The 19,824-nt window shown below is 37.0% G+C and overlaps 1 protein-coding gene across 1 annotated transcript in view; it reads left to right on the top strand.

Annotated features, from left to right (window-relative positions):
- The window catches only part of LOC113051545 (immunoglobulin superfamily DCC subclass member 4-like), a 60,728-nt gene extending 41,383 nt beyond the window's left edge, over window positions 1-19,345 (top strand). Inside the window, exons 9-20 of the mRNA XM_026215394.1 lie at window positions 603-740; window positions 1,732-1,896; window positions 3,155-3,376; window positions 3,863-3,961; window positions 4,070-4,253; window positions 4,991-5,118; window positions 6,273-6,443; window positions 6,560-6,694; window positions 8,036-8,138; window positions 12,825-13,047; window positions 13,317-13,445; window positions 14,848-19,345. Of these exons, the coding sequence (XP_026071179.1) occupies window positions 603-740; window positions 1,732-1,896; window positions 3,155-3,376; window positions 3,863-3,961; window positions 4,070-4,253; window positions 4,991-5,118; window positions 6,273-6,443; window positions 6,560-6,694; window positions 8,036-8,138; window positions 12,825-13,047; window positions 13,317-13,445; window positions 14,848-15,378 (2,228 nt within the window). The 3' untranslated portion in view covers window positions 15,379-19,345. The remainder of the gene's footprint in view (window positions 1-602; window positions 741-1,731; window positions 1,897-3,154; window positions 3,377-3,862; window positions 3,962-4,069; window positions 4,254-4,990; window positions 5,119-6,272; window positions 6,444-6,559; window positions 6,695-8,035; window positions 8,139-12,824; window positions 13,048-13,316; window positions 13,446-14,847) is intronic.
- The last annotated feature ends 479 nt before the right edge of the window (window positions 19,346-19,824 follow it).

Genomic DNA, 19,824 nt, shown 5'->3' with positions numbered 1-19,824 from the left:
CAATATGCACATTTTTAATGCATAGAATATGTGAACATTTACATTTATGCATTTAGCAGACGCTTTTTTCCAAAGCAACTTACAGTGCATACAGGCCATACATTTCTTTTTACCATTATCTGTGTTTCAAGAACTGAAAAAATGAAGTGGGGAATGTTGGACACTCAAGTGTTGCAGCATTCCTTTCATAGCGGAAAGAGAGGGGCTATCAGTCTTTAATGCTGGATGATAAAATAGCCTTATAAAATGGATAAACTAGACGACAGAGTGCATAGTGTAAATGCACAGTTCATCATTTGGGACACGATACTGTTTTTAAATTAAATTAAATTAAATTAAATTAAATTAAATTAAATTAAATTAAATTAAATTAAATTAAATTAAATTAAATTAAATTAAATTAAATTAAATTAAATTAAATTACATTACATTAATGCATTTAGCTGACACTTTTATCCAAAGAGACTTAAAGTACATTCAAGCTATTAATTTTTACCTATCATGTGTTCCTGGGGAATCGAACCCCCAACGCTTGATAGCACAATGCTCTACCAGTTGAGCTACAGTTTTGTAACTCTTTGTTTGCTTTGTGCTCTCTGCAGTTCCCAGTGCTTCTCCACAGCTGTCCCTGCTGAGTACATCTCCCACTGACATGAGAGTCATGTGGCTTCCTCTGTCCTCACAGCTGAGCCGAGGAGCCATCACACGCTACCGCATTGACTACAGAGCGCTGGAGCAGGGTAAGACAGCACAACCTACTGACCCTGTGGTGTAATCCCCGGAAACCCTGACATATGACATAATAGTCATAATGGTTTTTACAGTTTATTAAACCTTTACAAAAAAAATATACATAGGAGAATGTGGAGGTCATACTTGAGGAGAAAAAAGTATAGATTTTGTTCATATATATCCTCGCATTTTGGTGGAGTTTCTGATATTTATATGGCCAAGAAGTAAGATAAATGCATTGAAATACAATGTTGATTAAGCAATAGCAAGCAATAGCAAATTTGATGTACAAATACATGTTTCTCAAAAGCCTGATGTATCATATTCGGATTAAACTTTTAGAATTAAACTAAAAGGTCTTTTACTTGCTAAAAAAGTACAACCTATCAGTCAAACATCAAAGGCATGTAGTAAATCGTGTATAACAGGTATTTCAGCAAAGTTTTGATTGTTAATCACAGGGAGGCTTTTGAGAAATTTGCATATGCAATATGATACAGTACGATTTCTTTGGTTAAGATCTATTTAGGCTGTGTGTGAGGCTTGAACTTGAAACATGTTGATGGATGCATTTTGGCTGAATAATTCGTAGCTTTTTTCATTATCTGTAGTCACAAGTAGGGCAGCAGGCATGTCTGGGGTATTTTAATAATAATAATAATAATATTTTATTTGTCCCACTTTTGTTTTGGGCAATAAAGATAGACTGCAAAAAAAGATACTTGCATCAGTAACAGTCACACACTTGTGTCCTTCACACTAGAGCTGAATATCACAGACATGGCTGATTGCTCTGGCTTTGAGTGCTTAATGAACAGTAATAAAGGTGGAACAAAAGACAGATTCAGTCTGATGGCCTGTGACACAGAATGAAAAACAGAAGCAAACTCAATTCAGACATCCAGACATTGTTCATGCTTCTTTATCAGCCAGCTGCAGAAATTATTTTCAGTGGCATACTTATTTTCTGACATGTGTTTGTGTGTGTGCGGCCTCCAGTGGATCACATATACTCTGTGGAATTGGGTGGGAATGAGACACAGGTGACTTTAAAGGATCTGAAACCAAATCAAACATACCAGATCCGGATTGCGGCGGGAACACGAGCTGGGTTTAGTCAGTCGTCTGAGTGGGCCTCGCACCACACACCAAACCTTACTCAGGGTGAGTGAACACAAACACATACAAATGCCCTATATGCACAATGATACCAGTTTCAACTCACACAAGGTTAAACTTATATGCAGTGGTGCCTCCAAGGGACCGCCGGTGGGCTGTTGATCCCTCTAAAACAACACTGACCACCCCATTGGTCTTGCAGTCACCAAGACTATACATTTTTGTTTAACTTCAACTAAAATAGTTATTAGAACATCTATGTGAATGATCAGACATGGCCAAAAACTTTAAATATTTAGAATATTCACTGATAGAAAAAAACTCTCAGGTAAACAACATGCTACAACAATGCTTTATTTCCCTAATATATTTTTTGTGTGTGTATAGTTTAGATCTTGTCTGCTCTGGTACGAAGTTTAAATCTATAGTCAAGTACAAAGTCCTAAATACACTGCTGTTCATAGCTGCATTTTTTAAATCCAAATTACAATAAAAACAGTAATACTGTGAAATATTATATATACGTTTTCTATTCTAATAGATATTGAAATGTCATTTATTCCTGTGATAGTAAAGCTTAATTTCCAGCAGTCAATTACTCCAGTCTTGATGATCCTTGCAAAATCATATGCTGCTTTGGTGGTCAAGAGATATTTCTTGTTATTATTAATGTTGAAAACATTTGTGCTGCTTAATATTTTTGTGGAAATTGTCAAACATATTTTTCAAGATTCTGTGATGCATAAAGAGTTCTAAAGAATGGCTTCTAATTGAAATAGGAAGCTTTTGTTACATTATAAATGTATTTACTGTCACTTTTGGTCAATTTAATGTGTCCTTGATAAATAGCCAAAAAAAAAAAAAAACTAATCCTAATATCCCCAAACTTGAACAGTAATGGATGTTATGATAATTTTAGCATACAATCTGATGATGAATCTATTTTTCTGTTTAGTCCATAGCCATTTTGAAGTCATTAACCCATATTATTTAAATTTTGTATCAAAATTAAATCAATTGAATTATTTATTGTGATATTTCCCATGATAAGACATTGGCTATTCTTGAAGCCTAAATGAGCGATTAAACATGGGTAAATAAAATAATCCGATCATTCTGGTCCACATGAATTATGGCAGTGGGACAAGCTTGCAGGCTTGTTTTAAATACCAGTTTAATTTGTATGCAGTTTTCAACATCCTTCATTAAAAATGTCCTGGAGGCGCCACTGCTTATGACAGCCCTGCTAGTTCACACACAAAAAACTGCCATTCTCACCAATACCCTCTTCTGTCTTTCCCAGTGCTCTTTGCTCCCACTGAGCTCAAAGTGAGAGCCAAAATGCATTCCCTCCATGTCACATGGCAGCCACCGCCCAATCACACTCAAATCATCGGCTACAAGCTTTCCTGGAGGGAACTGGATGGAGAGGAGCTGGCCAATGAGGAGAAGCCTATGATCAACGAGAGGATTCAGCAGATCAAACTGAGGAAGAGAGTTAAACACCATGAGGTCACAGGACTTGGTGCGACTTTATTTACATAAACTATACTCTTGCATACAAATATACTAATTCATTTTCTAATAAAAATGTAAAAAATAAGGGAAGGGAAGGGAAAACTGAAGATCAGCTGGCTGTATTGTCTAATTGCCAGCAGTGTACACCAGGGTTATTATAGTTAACTAAGACTAAAACCATAAAAAAATCATTATATATATTGTCATAAGCATGTGTGTGTGTGAGTGTGTGTGTGTGTGCATGTTTTTGTGACATATCAGGACACAACTTTGTATAATGGGTATGATAAAGGTATTACAAGGAGAGGGTGACTTATTAGGACATAACCCATGTCCCCATTTTTCATAACGCTTATAAATCATACAGAATGAGTTTTTTTGAGAAAGTAAAACTGCACAAAGTTTCCTGTGAGGGATATAGTATAAAAATAAAAATAAAAATTCTTATATGCCAGTTATTCATGTGATTGTTTTACTTGTCTGATTGTTTCAGCTCCTGATCAGCTGTACGAGGTGAAGGTTTGGGCCTTTAATAAACAGACTGAGGGATATCCTGCTGTCTGGAAGGGCAGAACAGAGAAGCTCACACGAGGTGCGTGTGGTTGTGAGGACATCAGATCAGATCTAGCTGTCCTGTGGATTGAAATGGGAGTACATCTGGGTGTATGTGTCTGTGTGTGTGTGTGTATCGTTTTCTTAGTGCGGACAACAGACTCTCTCCCACCATTGCCACCCATCAGTGTTAGAGCTCGTGCAAACAGTTCCACTTCTATCTGGCTCCACTGGGAGAAACCGCACTTTAGCAATGTGCGAATCATCAACTACACTATACGCTGCAGCCCTGCAGGAATACGCAATGCATCGCTGGTCTCATACTATACCAGGTACTAGGCATATGCATAAACATGTTCATGTTTCGACAGATTATAAGCAATCATTATGAAATAAGATCTGAAAGCACACAAACATTTATCTCCACATTGAGAATACATTTACCAAAAGCCATTAATGAAAATTGCACATTCTCTTTTTCATAATTTTTTGTGAATTTGAAGTAAATATTGTGTGTCAAATATTTTATAAGCATTTTCTCTCACTACATATTATATTTATTATATCTGACAGATATATTTTTTAAAGACTGATCATGAATTTTTCATTTATTTAGAGTCATTTATAATTTTGCAATCAAATCTACTCATCTACCGGAAAAATATTAAGCAGCACAACGGTTTTCAACATTGATAATATGACTAATGTGTCTTGAGTACCAAATCAGCAAAACATCTGAAACATTTCTGAAAAATCATGTGATGCTGGAATAATGGCTGCTGAAAATGCAGCCTGGCCATCACAGGAATAAATTATATAAATATATATATATATATATTTGTATTGTTCATGTATAATATGTATTGTTCATTATTTATTAATCATTTTCAAAATATGAATGCTTGACTGTATTTTTGATTAATAAATGCAGCCGTAAACATAAGAGACTTCTTTCCAAAACATTGCATTTTTTTGAATGATTTGATGATAGCAACATTGACTGTTAAATAATCCCGTCTCAGTCAACCAGTCCTCTGACTCTATTTCTCTGTATCTTACTGTATTTCAGCTCTTCTCAGGAGATTTTACTGGAATCACTGAAGCCCTTCACAAGCTATGAAATCGCTGTGCAGTCTAACGGAGCTGAAATGAGTGGCCCTTTCAGCAGCACAGTGGAAGAGTCCACACTTCCAGACAGTGAGTACAGCCCCTTTCAGTGCTGCAAAAGAACCTTTCTGCCTAATATATGTGAAAAAGAAAGTTTTATAGAGTATGAATTCTATGGACTATGGTCTTTTGTGATCGTTACTTTTCTGGAAAAATCTGGCAGAGTTCGCACCGTCTTGAGTTTGTTCGTGTGTGAGCGAGAGCTCTAATTATTGTGTGTACAGAAGCGTGAGTGTCTGTGGGATTTTTGAAATGTGGGAAGTGATGAATGAATACGTATTTGTGAGTGTAACTGCAAGTGTGTGAGTCGTGTGGGTCAGTGTGTTTGTGTTAGGTTAACAGTTAGAGGATTAATAGGGAGAGGAGTCAGGAGATAATTGGCTTTAATTAAAAGCCCAGATGGAATTTGCTCCTCTTGTTGGCCAAGAGTCTTTCAGCTTGTCAGTCAGTCTAGCCAAGTGATGGCGGGGAGGGGCATGTTGCCACAGTGATTTAGTGTCGGACCAACTGAGAGGGGCTTTATCTACTCTTGTGGGGGAAGAAGGAGTGGACACTTAAAAAAAAAAAACAAGCAGATTTTATACTTGTGGTATCTCCTTAACTCCCAGACTGCACATGCTGTGACAATTATAACACCACAAAGCTTTAAATGTGCTTTTCTTGGCAAATACTTTTTTCGTACAGAAAAAACTGTCCAATATACAGTAACAAAACCATCCGCAATCTCTTAACTAGTGGATAATCTCCCCTCACCCTGCAAGTGTCATATATGATTTTTTTGAACCTGTATTTGTGTACATTCCAGTTTGATTTTCAAAGTTTATATATTACATTTCTGTGTACATTATTTGTTTGTTTTTTTTAACCTTTTTTACGTAATTTAATTTTTGATCCAAAAAAGCCCTTTAATGAGCTTCACTTTCAAAAGCAATGCAAAATTATATTTTAGTACTATATTAGTGAATTCAGAGTACACTTAAACATAGTCTCATGTCATGTTTGAAAGTACTGCACCTTGATGTATGTATATACCATGGGTAATGCTGGAAGTATGAGTAGTCTATTTTAAAGATTGTGTCTAATTCGAAAGATTGTGATGAAATGATAATTCTTAATGAATGTGCATCTCTTTTCCTTCTTTTGGTGTCTTGTGTGTGGGGTATAAACGTGTGTTTTTACCACAGGACCCTCCTCTCCTCCTCTGGACATGCAGTTGAGTGCACTGGACTCATACTCTGTTCTTGTGAGCTGGCGCCCTCCACTGGAGCCAAATGGTGTCATTTTGACCTACTGGATCCTCTACACCGGCAACATCAGCCATCCAGATCACCTGTGGATAAAACTCACACATGACGGTAAATCTACACACACACACACACACCCAAACAACAAGCACATGGTGTAGCATGTCATATTAGAATGGTCATTGTCTGCCTTATAAATATCTCTCTGTCTCACTGTCTTTCCTTAGGTTCTGTTACCAGTGCAGAGGTCCAAGGCCTGACGAGTGGGATGCGTTATTATTTCAAGATGGGGGCCTGCACTGAAGTTGGGGTGGGACCATATTCACCTGTGAAGGATGTCTTTACTCCTCCAAAGAAATATGGTGTGTATGTATATGTAACAGTTTTCACACTATTTATTGAGTGTATGATGTTTTATTTTGTTTAAGGATGTGAACAAATTTTATTCTTTAAGATTTCTATTATGTTTCTGTGGTCACCATTTACTTGGTACTTTGCAGTATTGCTTTGGCTAATTTATTTTATTTAATTTATAGATTCGCTAAAGCATTTTATAAGATTTCCACTTTTAAAAGCAATAAAACATCCTGCAGTTTTTTTAATTAGCAGGTGAGTTTTTACCTCTGATGTAACTAGATACACTATTTTTCAAAGGTTTGGGGTCAAAAAAAGTTTTATTCAGCATTAAATTGATCAAAAGTTGCAATAAATGTATAATGTAAAAATATTTCAGTTTCAAATAAATGCCATTCTTTTCATAATATTTTACTGTATATATGATCAAATAAATGTATCCTTGGTGAGCATAAGACACTCCTTTCAAAATCATAATTTTTTTTTTAAACTGTTTTTACTGTGATCTTTTGTTTTTTTTGTAAGTAGAACTTTATAGAGAGAGAGAGAGAGAGATTCTGCAAACCTCCACAAATATTTTCAATGGAAGAATATAAGAATCAGCCTCCTAAAGCTACTAACTGAAACCTCATAACCTTTACATTAATGTAATATATTTATTCCCTCATATTTATACATTTGTTACATTTGCATTTGTACCTTTTCTATACTCTTTAATTCAAAGCGGCATAGACCTCATTGAAGGTAAACAATCAACTGAATCAAACCCATGGCCTTGCAGTGCCCTTTGAGCTCCAGAAAACTTGGCTGATATGTGAACATTTGCAGTCAAAAAAGCATATACTGTGGCTCAAAAACATGAACCTGCAAGTAGCACCCACAGTGCTTATATGTATATAATGTTTTTTATATTGCTTTGGCAAAGACAACCCTTGTTTATAATGGCAGTTAAGTTTCTCTAACTCTACATGAGGCATCACAGGTGTGTGTGTGTGTGTGTGTGTGTGTGTGTGTGTGTGTGTGTGTGTGTGTGTAGAGACTGCCATCTGCCTCTGCCCATCACTGACACTCAATTAATAGCACTCCCACAGGGAGTGTGAAGTGATTCGGTCCAGCCTCATACACACGCCGTCTGTGGGGATTTGGTCACAGAAATTCACAGACTTACATACACCAGTCATAAAATTAGTTATAATTAATATAACACATTGTGTTGTAATTAATGTTTCATTATTATGCTTAAGTACAATTCAGTTGCATTGAAGTACTCGATGACTGATTTGTACACTTCTGTCATGCATTCTCATTCTCTCTCTCTCTCCCCCTCTCACTCTGTCACTCTCCTACAGAGCTGGATATCCATGCTGTGACTGGTATCATAGTTGGAGTGTGTGTTGGTCTGCTCTGCATCCTGCTCTGCATGTGTGTCAGTTTCCGCAATGGAAAAACATGGTATGTGCCTCTTCAAACTTTGTAAGATCCATTTTAGACTAAATAAAAAAATAATAATTATTATAATTAATCAATGCTGAAACGACTAAAATTATTTTTCTGTTATTGAAATAAATCTGAATAATAATAATAATAATACATAAAAAAATCAATATTGCCTTGACAGCTAATTGAAATAGAAATGTAATAAATTCAAAAAATAATAATGCATGTGACAAATTTTGAACTAAAATGAATATGAAAACTGAAAATATAAAAAAGAGCTAATTCAAAATAATTATAAATACTTAAAATTATCAAACTATCTATCAGAGAATTTGGACCCACTGTTTTTCTTTTTTTTAATGCATTTTCATTTTATAGTCAAACTATTCCTTATACACACAAAAATGCTGCAACAGTTGCAGTTTAGGAAGAAATCTGTCTCCCCCCAAAGGCTTTTAATGACAAACAAGCTGCAGTGAAAATCCTCCCAAAATTATGTTCAGATTTTAAAGGTTTCAACCAAGGACCTTTTGGATGTTACTTTAATCTGGAATGAGACATGGGTGAATAACAACACTCAATCACACAGCGTGTGTGCAAGCGTTTGTGTGTCTGAAACAGATGTGTGGTATTGAGAGCTGAATGGCAGAGAGTCATGGCTGATTGCTCTCGCTCTTTTAGAGCTCTGCTGGTTTCATGAACAGCCACAGAGGCAGATTGAGTCTGCTGGGCTTTTGCATTTAGAGAATGAGAGAACCAAACCCATTTCACCTTCTTCTGAGAATTGTGTCAGCTGCAGTGATTATTTGTTAACAGAGTATGAATAGAGCATAGTGTATCCATTATACATGCGTGACCTTTAGATTTGAACGTGGTCACATAAGTACACATTGATATTAATGTGAGATGGGGAATTTGACAAGCTTCAGGATGTGAGGTTAATATGCACTCATCAGACTCTTGGAACCTCCAGCTGTGAAACTGCGACCAAGCTCATTAGATAAAATGACTGCTTCTTTAACATTTACCCTGAACGATACATGTACGTAAAAGGGAAGAAGAAAAGACAGGTTACATCTCTGAAAATTCTGAAAACAAAGTTTGTTTGTTTTCTCAGTTTCACAGTAGCATATACGCTGTTCCAGTTTTCATAAACATACACTATAATTATTTAAAAATAAGTGTTTCAAACCAAGCAGTTTTCACATTTCATAAAGTAAAATATAAAGAGATGTTCAAAACATTAACAATTGAAATGTCTTTGATCAATTATTTGATTGATGATATCTTTTAATGTCACAGATAGGTATACATTCATAATTTAAGTACGTATAGTTAGATTAACAAGATTTCTAATCGAAACGACTTAAATATATACACTGTACTGTTCAGTATATACTGTGCACACTGCTTTTCAAAAGGTTGGCCTCCGTAAGATTGTTTTATTTATTTTAAAATTAATTTTGCTTACCAAGTCTGCATTTATTTGATCAAAAATACAGTAAAAAAAATTAATAGAAAAATAGTAAAATGCATATTGTGAAATAATATTACATTTTAAAATAAGTTTTCTATTTAAATATGTTTTAAAATCTGAATTTATGTCTATGATAGTAATGCCTGTGAGCACCCATTACTAATATACTGATTTGTTGCTCTCTTTTCTTTTTTTTCAGAAGAGGTTTTTTGTGCCGAATTCTGCACCCCTGCCAGATTATGCATCCCTTCGTAGAAGTCGCTACCTGACTGCCTAATCCAAACCCCACCCCTAATCTTAACTCCTCCCCCACACCGACTCCTAAACTTTACCAATTCTATAGAGTGCATAATCTGGCCGGGTGCAAATTTCGGCATGACAATGTAATTCAGAGTCTGTGAAACCCAACCTGATCACGTCTCTTAAAAAGAAATGAGGAATCTTTGAACTGTTTGAAAAGGTTATAGAAATCGTTGAGAACATTGAAAGCTTCTGTGACAGTCCTCAGCTTTAGATACTTAGATAATATTTATTAGATCTCAGCATTAAAACTGCTATAAAGGACAATTTCTTGATTATTTTACAGTATTTCAAAAAGGAAGAAATATTTTGTTTGATCAGATTTATTACATATAGCCTACCCTTTTGGACCATGTGAGTAAATGATGATATTGTCATTTTTTGGTTGGGTGAGCTATAACTTTAATAATTTATTTCCTTAAAGGGGGGGGGGGGGGGTTGAAATGCTCATTTCGACTCAATATCCTGTTAATCTTGAGTACCTATAGAGTAGTACTCCAAAAAGTCTTTAGTTTTATTATATTCATAAGAGAAAGACAGTCTGTACCGATTTTTCCCGGAAAAACACGAGTGGCTGGAGGCGTGACGTGTGGGCGGAGCTAAAGAATCACGAGCGCCAGTAGGCTTTTGTGTTGAGCGCGTCTGGAAGCTGTGACATTACCTTGAGGAAAAACCATCATCCAAAACAAACAATGGCTAACAGTCAGATTCAGCGTATATTTATGATCCAGAATCAGATCCAGAGGCTGAAATTGAACAAGAGCAGCATCAGCAATCAGTCTCTATGTGGTATGTAACATACTGAAACTGTATATATTTGCTTAGCGGTTTTGGAAAATGACTAAGTTCCACTTTGTCATCTTTTTTTTTTTTAAGCTGTACATGTGGAAAGTGCAGTTTGATGACAACATCGCATGTTGTTTACTTGATGTGCTTATGCGCCGATAGCTAAGTTAACAACACAGAGATATTTGAAGCAGTTTTACTCACCGCCTGCGGTTCCAACACACGATCGTGACCCTTTTTCTTTGGGACTGCATTATCCTTAAGAAATAAACGATATGCAAATCCGGCGTCAAACTTGGCCTTGTTTGTAAAACAAGCATCTTCGAAATGCAGGGAACAAACACAAACACTTGCACAACTCCGTTGATGCTCTGTAAAAACAAACTCCATCCTCTGGTCCCTTAATGCTGTTTCTCTTTTGGTAATCTGTGCAGGGTTGTCTTGCCCTGGCAACCAAAAACACACTTCTTTTGTGACATTTCGCGACGCTCTCGCTCTGATCAGTGAATATCTGTTGTGCTCTCAGTGCTCTGCTATACATGAGCGCGCGCTCTTCCGGCAGACGTGCCTCAGGACCCATATAAGGAAATTCCGCTCCATCTAACGTCACACAGAGCCATACTCGAAAAAAACTTTCCGAAACTTGTGACAAACCGGAAGTAATATTTTTGGAACAGAAATACTCCTTCAAACGTACAACTTAATTTTTGAAACTTTGTCCATGTTTAGCATGGGAATCCAACTCTTTAACAGTGTAAAAAACTCAGTATGCATGAAATAGCATTTCACCCCCCCCTTTAACTTTATTATTATTACTATGAAAATATATAAAATTATTTATTTATTTAAATTATACTCTAAATAATAAACTAAAAACTGCCAGTAAGTGGTGGTAAATGTCTTAATGATTCAGTAATCGAGTCATTTATTCATTGGTTTGATTCGTTCAAATGGCTGATTCATTTAGTAGTGAAGTAAATGGTTCTTAATGAATGGTTCATTGAATCATTAGACTTGTTCGACTTGAAGCGGGTCATCACCATCAGACAGATCGGTTTGTGACATCAAAGTACCACAGGAGCTTAAGGCCCCGTCCACACAGAGACGCGTTTCTGTGAATACGCACAAATTTTTTGTCGGATAGGCGTTTCGTCCACACGGATCCGGCGTTTTCATAAGGTGAAACCGCTATTTTTTGAAACCGGGTCCCAGAGTGGATAAATTTGAAAACGCCATCTTTGCATTTTCGTCTGGACAGCTAATCCGTATATTTTCTGAAACGATGACGTCATCAGCCCACGTCTCCCCCCTAGCCAGACACCTCTACGTCACGTAAAAGCAACAAAAACATGAACAAACACTGAACGATTGTCTTTTTATTAACTAACATTAACACTGATTAATAAATGTATTGTTCCATGTTCGTCTGTGTACCACTCGCAAGGTTTATGAGCATAGTCCAAGTCTTCTTCTCTGTTTTTAGTGCTTCTGAGTCACTCTTGAAGTACTTTGATGTCATACACTGATCGGTCTTTGCAGCACCACTTCAAAGCCAGCACAACTATGGCCAATGTTTCAATGCACCAATGGTTCACCCAATTCATTCAAAACGTGGATTAAGAAATGAAATGATGCTGTGGGTTGCTCGGAGATAAACAGTTCTGCTTTGTCGTTGCAAAACAGACCACATTGTGTCTAAAATAACACAATATTAACTTCTTAATGAACTGTTGTATAAGATGAGTATCACATTTGCACTTGTGTGATAACGCACTTAGCCTACAGCTGTGTGATATTTCTTAACTATGTGATGTAAATATGAGACAAAATTTCAAACGGGCATTTTGTGCCATATCTTGAATTTTAGGGACACTTTCTAGGCTCTATCACGCAGTAAGCTGTTGCCCTGCCTCATATTAGTCATCAGTCGACTGTATGAAATGGCAGATGATCCACACAGGTCTGGGGCGGGACAAGTGTGTTAAATGCGTTAATAATTTTAACGTGTTATTTTTCTCCATAATTAATTAATCTAATTAACGCATTAATTACCACCCCTAATATATATATATATGTATGTATGTATGTATGTATGTGATATAGTGATATTTAATGATAGTCCTTTCTGTCACTTTTAGGGATGTGTCTGGTGGACTTGACTCGAGTTCTTTGAGTCCTCAGTACAGGAAGGATGCCCGTCCAGTGCCTGCTACTGCGCCTGATTGCACTGACTGCCATGAGTTAGAAACCCTCATGCCCTCAAATACACAAGACCCCAACAAGCCCCTCACAGACCTCACTGAGCAGCAGAGTCTCATGGGTAATATAGAAGGGGCTGACGATGGCCTTGCAGAATCCAAGGTGAGCTAGTTAAATGTGCAAGAATCCACAGTACACTAATTTGATGTACCACACAAACTTTCTTCCAAATATGCATCCTTGTTGATAAGCAGGTTTCTATCAGCCAATGAGATCGGAGGGATAGGAAGAAGGTTTGGTTTTGTTTGGGATAGGGCTATGTTGTTTGATAAGCATATTCCAAGACCAACAAAAGATTTTGATCTATTAAAATGTTTTCATATTTGAGTATTTTCAGTCTTTTAGTTTTCCTCTTTCTGCTCCACAATCAGCCAGCCTGGAATGGATCCGTTAGTCGGAACTGGGCCAATAGGATCACCAGATACAGAGATACTATAACTGAGGATTCTTCTGCTCTCATCAATGGATCTCTTGAGGGACCACCATCAGAGAACAATAAGGTAAGGAGTGTAGAAATTACCATGAATGTTGGGGTGTGACAAAAACAATAAAGAAATATAACAGATTTTTGATCTTTATCTTATGAAATGCATGTAATCCTTGCACAGCTGCTTGTGTGTTTATGAATGTGTGGGATGGGGGGTGGGGCTGATGGATCGTGCCTCACACAGACGGGAAATGTACAGAGAACGTAATTACCATTAAGCAGACAGTGGGGAAGACGGCTAATTAGTATGTGACACTTGAAATGAAAAGCTGAAGTCTGCATACCATTTACCAATTACTGCCCTTCCGAAAGTGCCTCAAATATAGGAGCAGCAGGAAGCTAACACATAAAATTACACCTTCAGCCATCTCTCCTCCTCATTTTGCCATCATTTTATTTCCCTGTTGACATTTTTAAAAATCAGTTTTTCCAGTTCTTATGATGAAATAGTGCTGAACTGTACTGCACAAAATCATTAACATTTTAGATTGTGATCTTCCACCTTCCCTACCCACAGTGTCCAGTTTTCACCCCATTATTCAATGTTTATATTAGACCATACATTGATTTAGTGTGATTAATTGATGAAACTACATTCAGCTTGACACAGTGTTTTCAGTATGCGGCATTCAAGAAACTAAAAAAGCACAATGTAAATGAATAAAAAAAAAAATATATATATATATATATACTTTTTTTTTATTTTTTATAAACGCTATTGTTCAAACGTTTGGGCCCAGTGTACTTTCTTTTTCCAAATCAATACTTTAGTTTAGTGAGGATGCATTAAATTGGTTACAATAAAGACATATATGCTGTTACAGAGATGATATTCATTTGAACTTCCTGTTCATAAAAGAATGATGGGAAAAAAAGTATCACATTTTCTACAAAAACATTAAGTAGTAAACCTGTTTTCAGCATTGCCATCAAAGGAATAAATTACATTTTCAAATGTGTTCAAAATATATTTAAAAAACTGCGATTTTAATCAGTTTTATTCAAGCTTTGTGAGCACAAGAGACGAAAAAAACAAAAACAAATCTAAAACATAAAAAATATTACCAGCCCCAAACTTTTGAACTGTATAGTGTAAAATAGAATAATATAATGTTCTTCAAATTTGAGAGCTTTTTTCCTTCAAATATCGATATGTAATTTGTTGTGATTAAATTGATTAATTTATTTGCATATAATGCAGTTAATTTGATAAAACTCTGTTCAAGTCAATGTCTTCCAACATGCATGTATTGTTAAAAATATATAACTCTTAATTCTTAATAAGAGGTCCGTTAACTCTTATGCATAAACTATTCCAGCACACACACACAAAAAAATCTAGAACCATATTAAGAATGTATAAAAAATATAACCCCACTTGAAGAGTGTTTTTTTGTGATGTGCTGTATTTGCAGAGTGGGCATGTGGAGACGCTGTATTCCCTCAGCAAGAACCAGGTGGAGGCTGAAGTCATTGTACATTCACAGCTGTCTAACACGACGGTTGACCAGGGTCCACAAAGTGACATGGAGCTCTCTTTGGAGACTCCATTTTCCAAGCACCCTTCTCCTGGAAAGAAGGCAACTCCATCAAACCCACATCCAACTTATGCTCACAGCGAGAACAGCCATGAAACTCGATCTCCATCTCCAACCCCCAGTACTCACATCGCAGAAGTACTGTCCAATCACAATGGACCATTTGAAAGTGGACTAAGCCAGCCGACAGTGGGCAGTGCCAAAAACCAAGGTGTGGGGCTTACTAATGGCTTCCACTCATCCAAACCCCTTTGCTCAAAGGCAGAGACCCTGGAGAATGGGGTCCACAGGTTGTGCCCTGCAGGAAAGGTTCTGCACTCACCAGGTCTCCCTGCTTCCCCCTCATCCCTTGCCAGCTCTGGCCTTGTCCACTCTACCTCAGGGGTGCATAACTATGTGTACCCCTAAGCTGGAAGGAAGAGAAGCGTAATAAATGGTGTTCCTAAAGTTCTGGGACAGAGGAGACCTACGAGTGGCACCTTCCTGCCGGAGAAGTTGATATTTTCTCATAGCCACGCACGCCTCTTCTCTTGGCTGTTTTATTGCAAAATTTTGGTTCCATTATTTTATATGTATGTACACATAGAATATTTTTTTTAGCACTAGTCTCCATGGAAATGCATTTTAGGGCATATCAGTGGCACACTTTAACCCCTCTTTGTGTGCATGTACGGCATGTGCTGAAGTGAAGTGGTTTATGTGTTTACATGCACACGTGTCAGAGGGTTCTTACTCTGAGGGGAAGTCGAAGGACCCTGAAATCAGCCCTGCATATGGAAACCGAACTCATTCACTGGACGAACGTCACGAGATCAGTGCCAATGGGTGAAGATCTTGTCAGAGAAGATAACCCTGCCACAAATACCACCTCCTGCTGTCTCAGGGTCACCACACATAAACACACACACACACACACACACACACACACACACACACACACACACACAGATCTGTGCTTAAAATGGCTGTACCAGAAAATTAGCACCATTTTTCAGTTCTACATCTATTCCGGTTTAAAGGGATTGTTCACCCTTAAATGAACATTTTGTCATTTACTCTTGCTCGTGTTGCTCCAAACCTGTGCATGGACAAAAATGTTGTTTGTTTTCTGCAGAAGTAAGAAAACCATACAGGTGTGGAACAACTTGAGGGAGAGAAAATGATGACAGAATTTTCGTTTCTGGGGTAAACTGTGTCCTTTACTTGATCAGATCAGAGGTACATTTATGCATACATACCAGAATACAATACAAATAAAAACACACATTCCCTGACTGGAGCGTAGTGTCTCAGGAGTCTCAAATTCAAAGTGCATTTGTATATGCACGATTGCTGTATCAAATACCTATAGACAAAAATGAAGAAGAAAAGAAGGAACAATACAAAGGAACACTAAGAGTCCATGTACATTTTCTATCATTTCATGAGTGTACTCGTGAAGACACATTGATTCATGCTCCAAGTTTTTCTCAGTCAACAGCACTACCTCATTTCTTTACAGGATTGTGTTTTTTTTCCTGTGTGATTTTATGAGTATAGTATAGGCGGATTTGAAGCCGTCTGATTCATAGCCTTTGGATTATAGCAGAATCTACTGCCCTTCTCACTCTGTCTGTATTCTTGTGTAACGGTTACTGAAACTTTCACCTGTGTGCAAGCATATGGTCATTTTCTTGTTAGTCCTTTGCTATGAAAAAAAAGCTTGATCATCACATCAGTTTTGCAATATACCCTTCAAATGAAGGGGTATAAACACAGTGGAAGGCAAACCGCATGGTTTAAGATCTACCTGTTGACATGCCAGTCATCTCTTTTTCTCAGGAACTTCTACGCAGGGAGTCCGAGAAGAACATTTTCAGCCAAACTAGGAAATGGCCTCCATCTTTCAGAGGTCTTGTCATGTACTTTATTCTTTGTCCTCATGCCATGCATCTGTCACCATTTAGAGTTCATCTGGAACTGTAAATACATTTTGCCATCCATGCAAAATCATGTTTTATTACAGCTGAGAGCAGGATCTGTAGATGTTGCGCTTCGTTTTTATGCATTTTAGACGCTTATTTAAAGTAGTTTCTTTTTTGTTAGCACTGTTATATTGGAAGATGAACATCAACATACTCTCAAAATCCTGCCGTCTTCATGTTATCACCAGGACTGCCCATGATGCCAACAACAACAACTCTCAGTTTAGTCGGTCTCAGTCATTGCTACAGTTCAGCTGATTATCTTCGTGTATTTCAGTAACTTCACCGAGTAGAGCTTTGGTGCTAGAGCAGGACTAGGTTACTTTTAAGATGGTCTTTTGAACATTCCAGTTTTTGTATGCGCAGCAGGCCACACTCAGGGCTGATCATGCTGGAAATGAAGAGGATGAATGTCTGAATAACTCTGAATAACTGCTTGTTTAATAATAGCATTCAGTAAGCCACTCGCATGTCGAACGGTCGTCAAACTTCTAGATGTTTAGTGGCCAGTCAACAACTCAACAACAATAAGTCTGTAACTTTAGACTCAATGATTTTATTGATATTATAACATTTTTGTCTAATACGCTTCACGCCAAATTCTGTGTTAAAAGGATCGTTAACCCAAAAATGAAAATTCTGTCATTATTGACTCATCCTCATGTCATTCCAAACTTGTGTGACGTACTACTACTGAAAAAAGGAAGGTATTCTAAAGGAAATTTCCAGAGCAACATCGGTCCCTATTGTGTAGGCAAAAAACTTAAATATCTTCTTTTCTGTGATAAATGGTAGCATAATTATTAGTTTTGGGTAAAAGATCCCTTTAAATGGCACATATTAATTTCAATTTTCATAGACTGATGTCAAGAATAGTCTTAGCTTTGCTCCAGAGTCTTCTACATCAGATTAGTGTTTAGCACATCCCACCTTCAGCATTAGGAATGTGTGGGGGAAATAAACCTCTTGTTTTGTCTAAAATGAAGGAAACTGTGGTTTTGCCAGGGTCAGCAGATGTCTTGTCTTTCTCAGATATGCATTTTATTGTTCAGAATCAGCCCTTCAGGATAAGTTCATATTCAGATACCTCATTTGCTGCTTGTTCATTTACTTAGTTATATCTTCAAAATGGTACAAATGTTTAAAGATTTAGTTCTTCTGATCATCATGTGTTTGGCAGCAGAGTTTTCTTAAACCAGATGAGTCGATTGTCTCATTTTACCTCATTTTGAATCTTCGGGCTGGTTTTTGCTCCACTATATTAAGCATGGAATGGCTATTTGTCTGGATAAATCTTTGGCATATTGCAGAGGAGAATAGCAAAATGCATGAAATGAGAGTTCAGATGTCAAGCCATACCTCTTAAAACAGACACATGGTGGCATATGGACCATTTTTATACTGTGCTCATAATCAGTGCTTATTGCTCAGGTGCCCTGTCTTTGCATAAAAACTCTGGAGAGGTGCAACAGCTTACTCTGATGTAAAGCAAGTGTGCACTGAAGTATAAAAACCTCACCTGTCCTCCAGGAAAATTAAGGCTTTTATGGCATGGGAAAAGCAACAACAAATATAAACACTGATGCACAGACATTTTTCAAAAGAAATCATGTATTCTAATTCTAAGTTTTTTTCTGGTGCTTCGTGGTGAGCTTTCTATTCTGGTGATGTGAGAATCCATCAGTTTTTTTTTACTTTTCCCCCCTTCAACCAGCAGACCTGTGCATTTCTGAGACTCTCAGCACACATACTTTGGACACATTTGTGTAACACCAGCAACAGTAAGGTCTCTGACGTCTGTCGGTTAAATGTGAGAGACAACATCAGTCTCAGCACAAACACACAACTACACTGACCCAGTATGATTACAGCATGTGACCATCTGTTATTTGTTTTATATGCTCTCATGGCCTTCTTTGTACAAATCAAATCTAAAGATTGTAATGGTTTTTAAGACACAGGTGAAGAGATTGAAGAATGCATTGACCATTTAGTGTCTTTGAGATATGGTAATATTGTTTGACCCTCCCATAGAAATGTTATTCTTTACATTGCTATGATCTGTAGCTCTCGTTTTCTGCGCTGTGACATCAGTTTTAAAAAAAAACAGAATCTATAAGAAACTGTCAGTTAACTCCCTTAGATTAAATCTAATCTTTTTAACTGGAACAAATGTGGCCTATGAATAACTGATGTGGTGAAATGATATCTGATGACTGATCAAATGTTGCTACTCAATCATATCTTACACGTGAGCTGTGAAGAGTGGAGTTTGATGTCAGATGGAGGGATGCAGTGGAGGACAATGTGATATTATAATGTGTATGTTCTTCCTCTGTCACTGTCTCTGTGAGATTTGCAGGTGTCTCTGCAAACTTGTACTATGTAAATAAACATCCTAATAACAAGAATTTGTCTCATGTTTTATATGCAGCTGCTTCAAAGCCGTAGTGCATATATTTTCAATAGACTGAAATTTCCAAATTCACTTTTCCAAGTAAATATATCTATCTATGCCAGGAAAGGTGAGACACTAGCTATCAAATCTTTCATTAACTTTATGCGGAAACTTAAAAAAAGGCTGGTTTTGTAAATTTTTGTGGATGAGACTTGGTGAGTCTTTTTCACCCATGCACAGGCCCTTTTGTTTGCTACATTGTTAAAATGATGAATGATATTAAATAATATGCAGTACCTATAATAAAAAAAAGGAAAAAAAAAAGAGTTAAATCAGCACATATCTGGTTTGGTGTCAATGAAGGCTGATGGGAGGAGGGGCTATATAACAAAAGATGTGGCAACCTTTATTTAGATCAAGCACATAGCTATTGTATGCTGAACAGTCAATAGATGGCACTCTTTCATTGCCTTGAAATTTCGAGAAGTTTAA

The sequence above is a fragment of the Carassius auratus genome, chromosome 32 (assembly GCF_003368295.1).
Source record: "Carassius auratus strain Wakin chromosome 32, ASM336829v1, whole genome shotgun sequence".
NCBI classification, from domain to species: domain Eukaryota; kingdom Metazoa; phylum Chordata; class Actinopteri; order Cypriniformes; family Cyprinidae; genus Carassius; species Carassius auratus.
The sequence above is the reverse complement of the archived record's forward strand: the minus strand, read 5'-3'. Positions and strand labels throughout refer to the sequence as shown.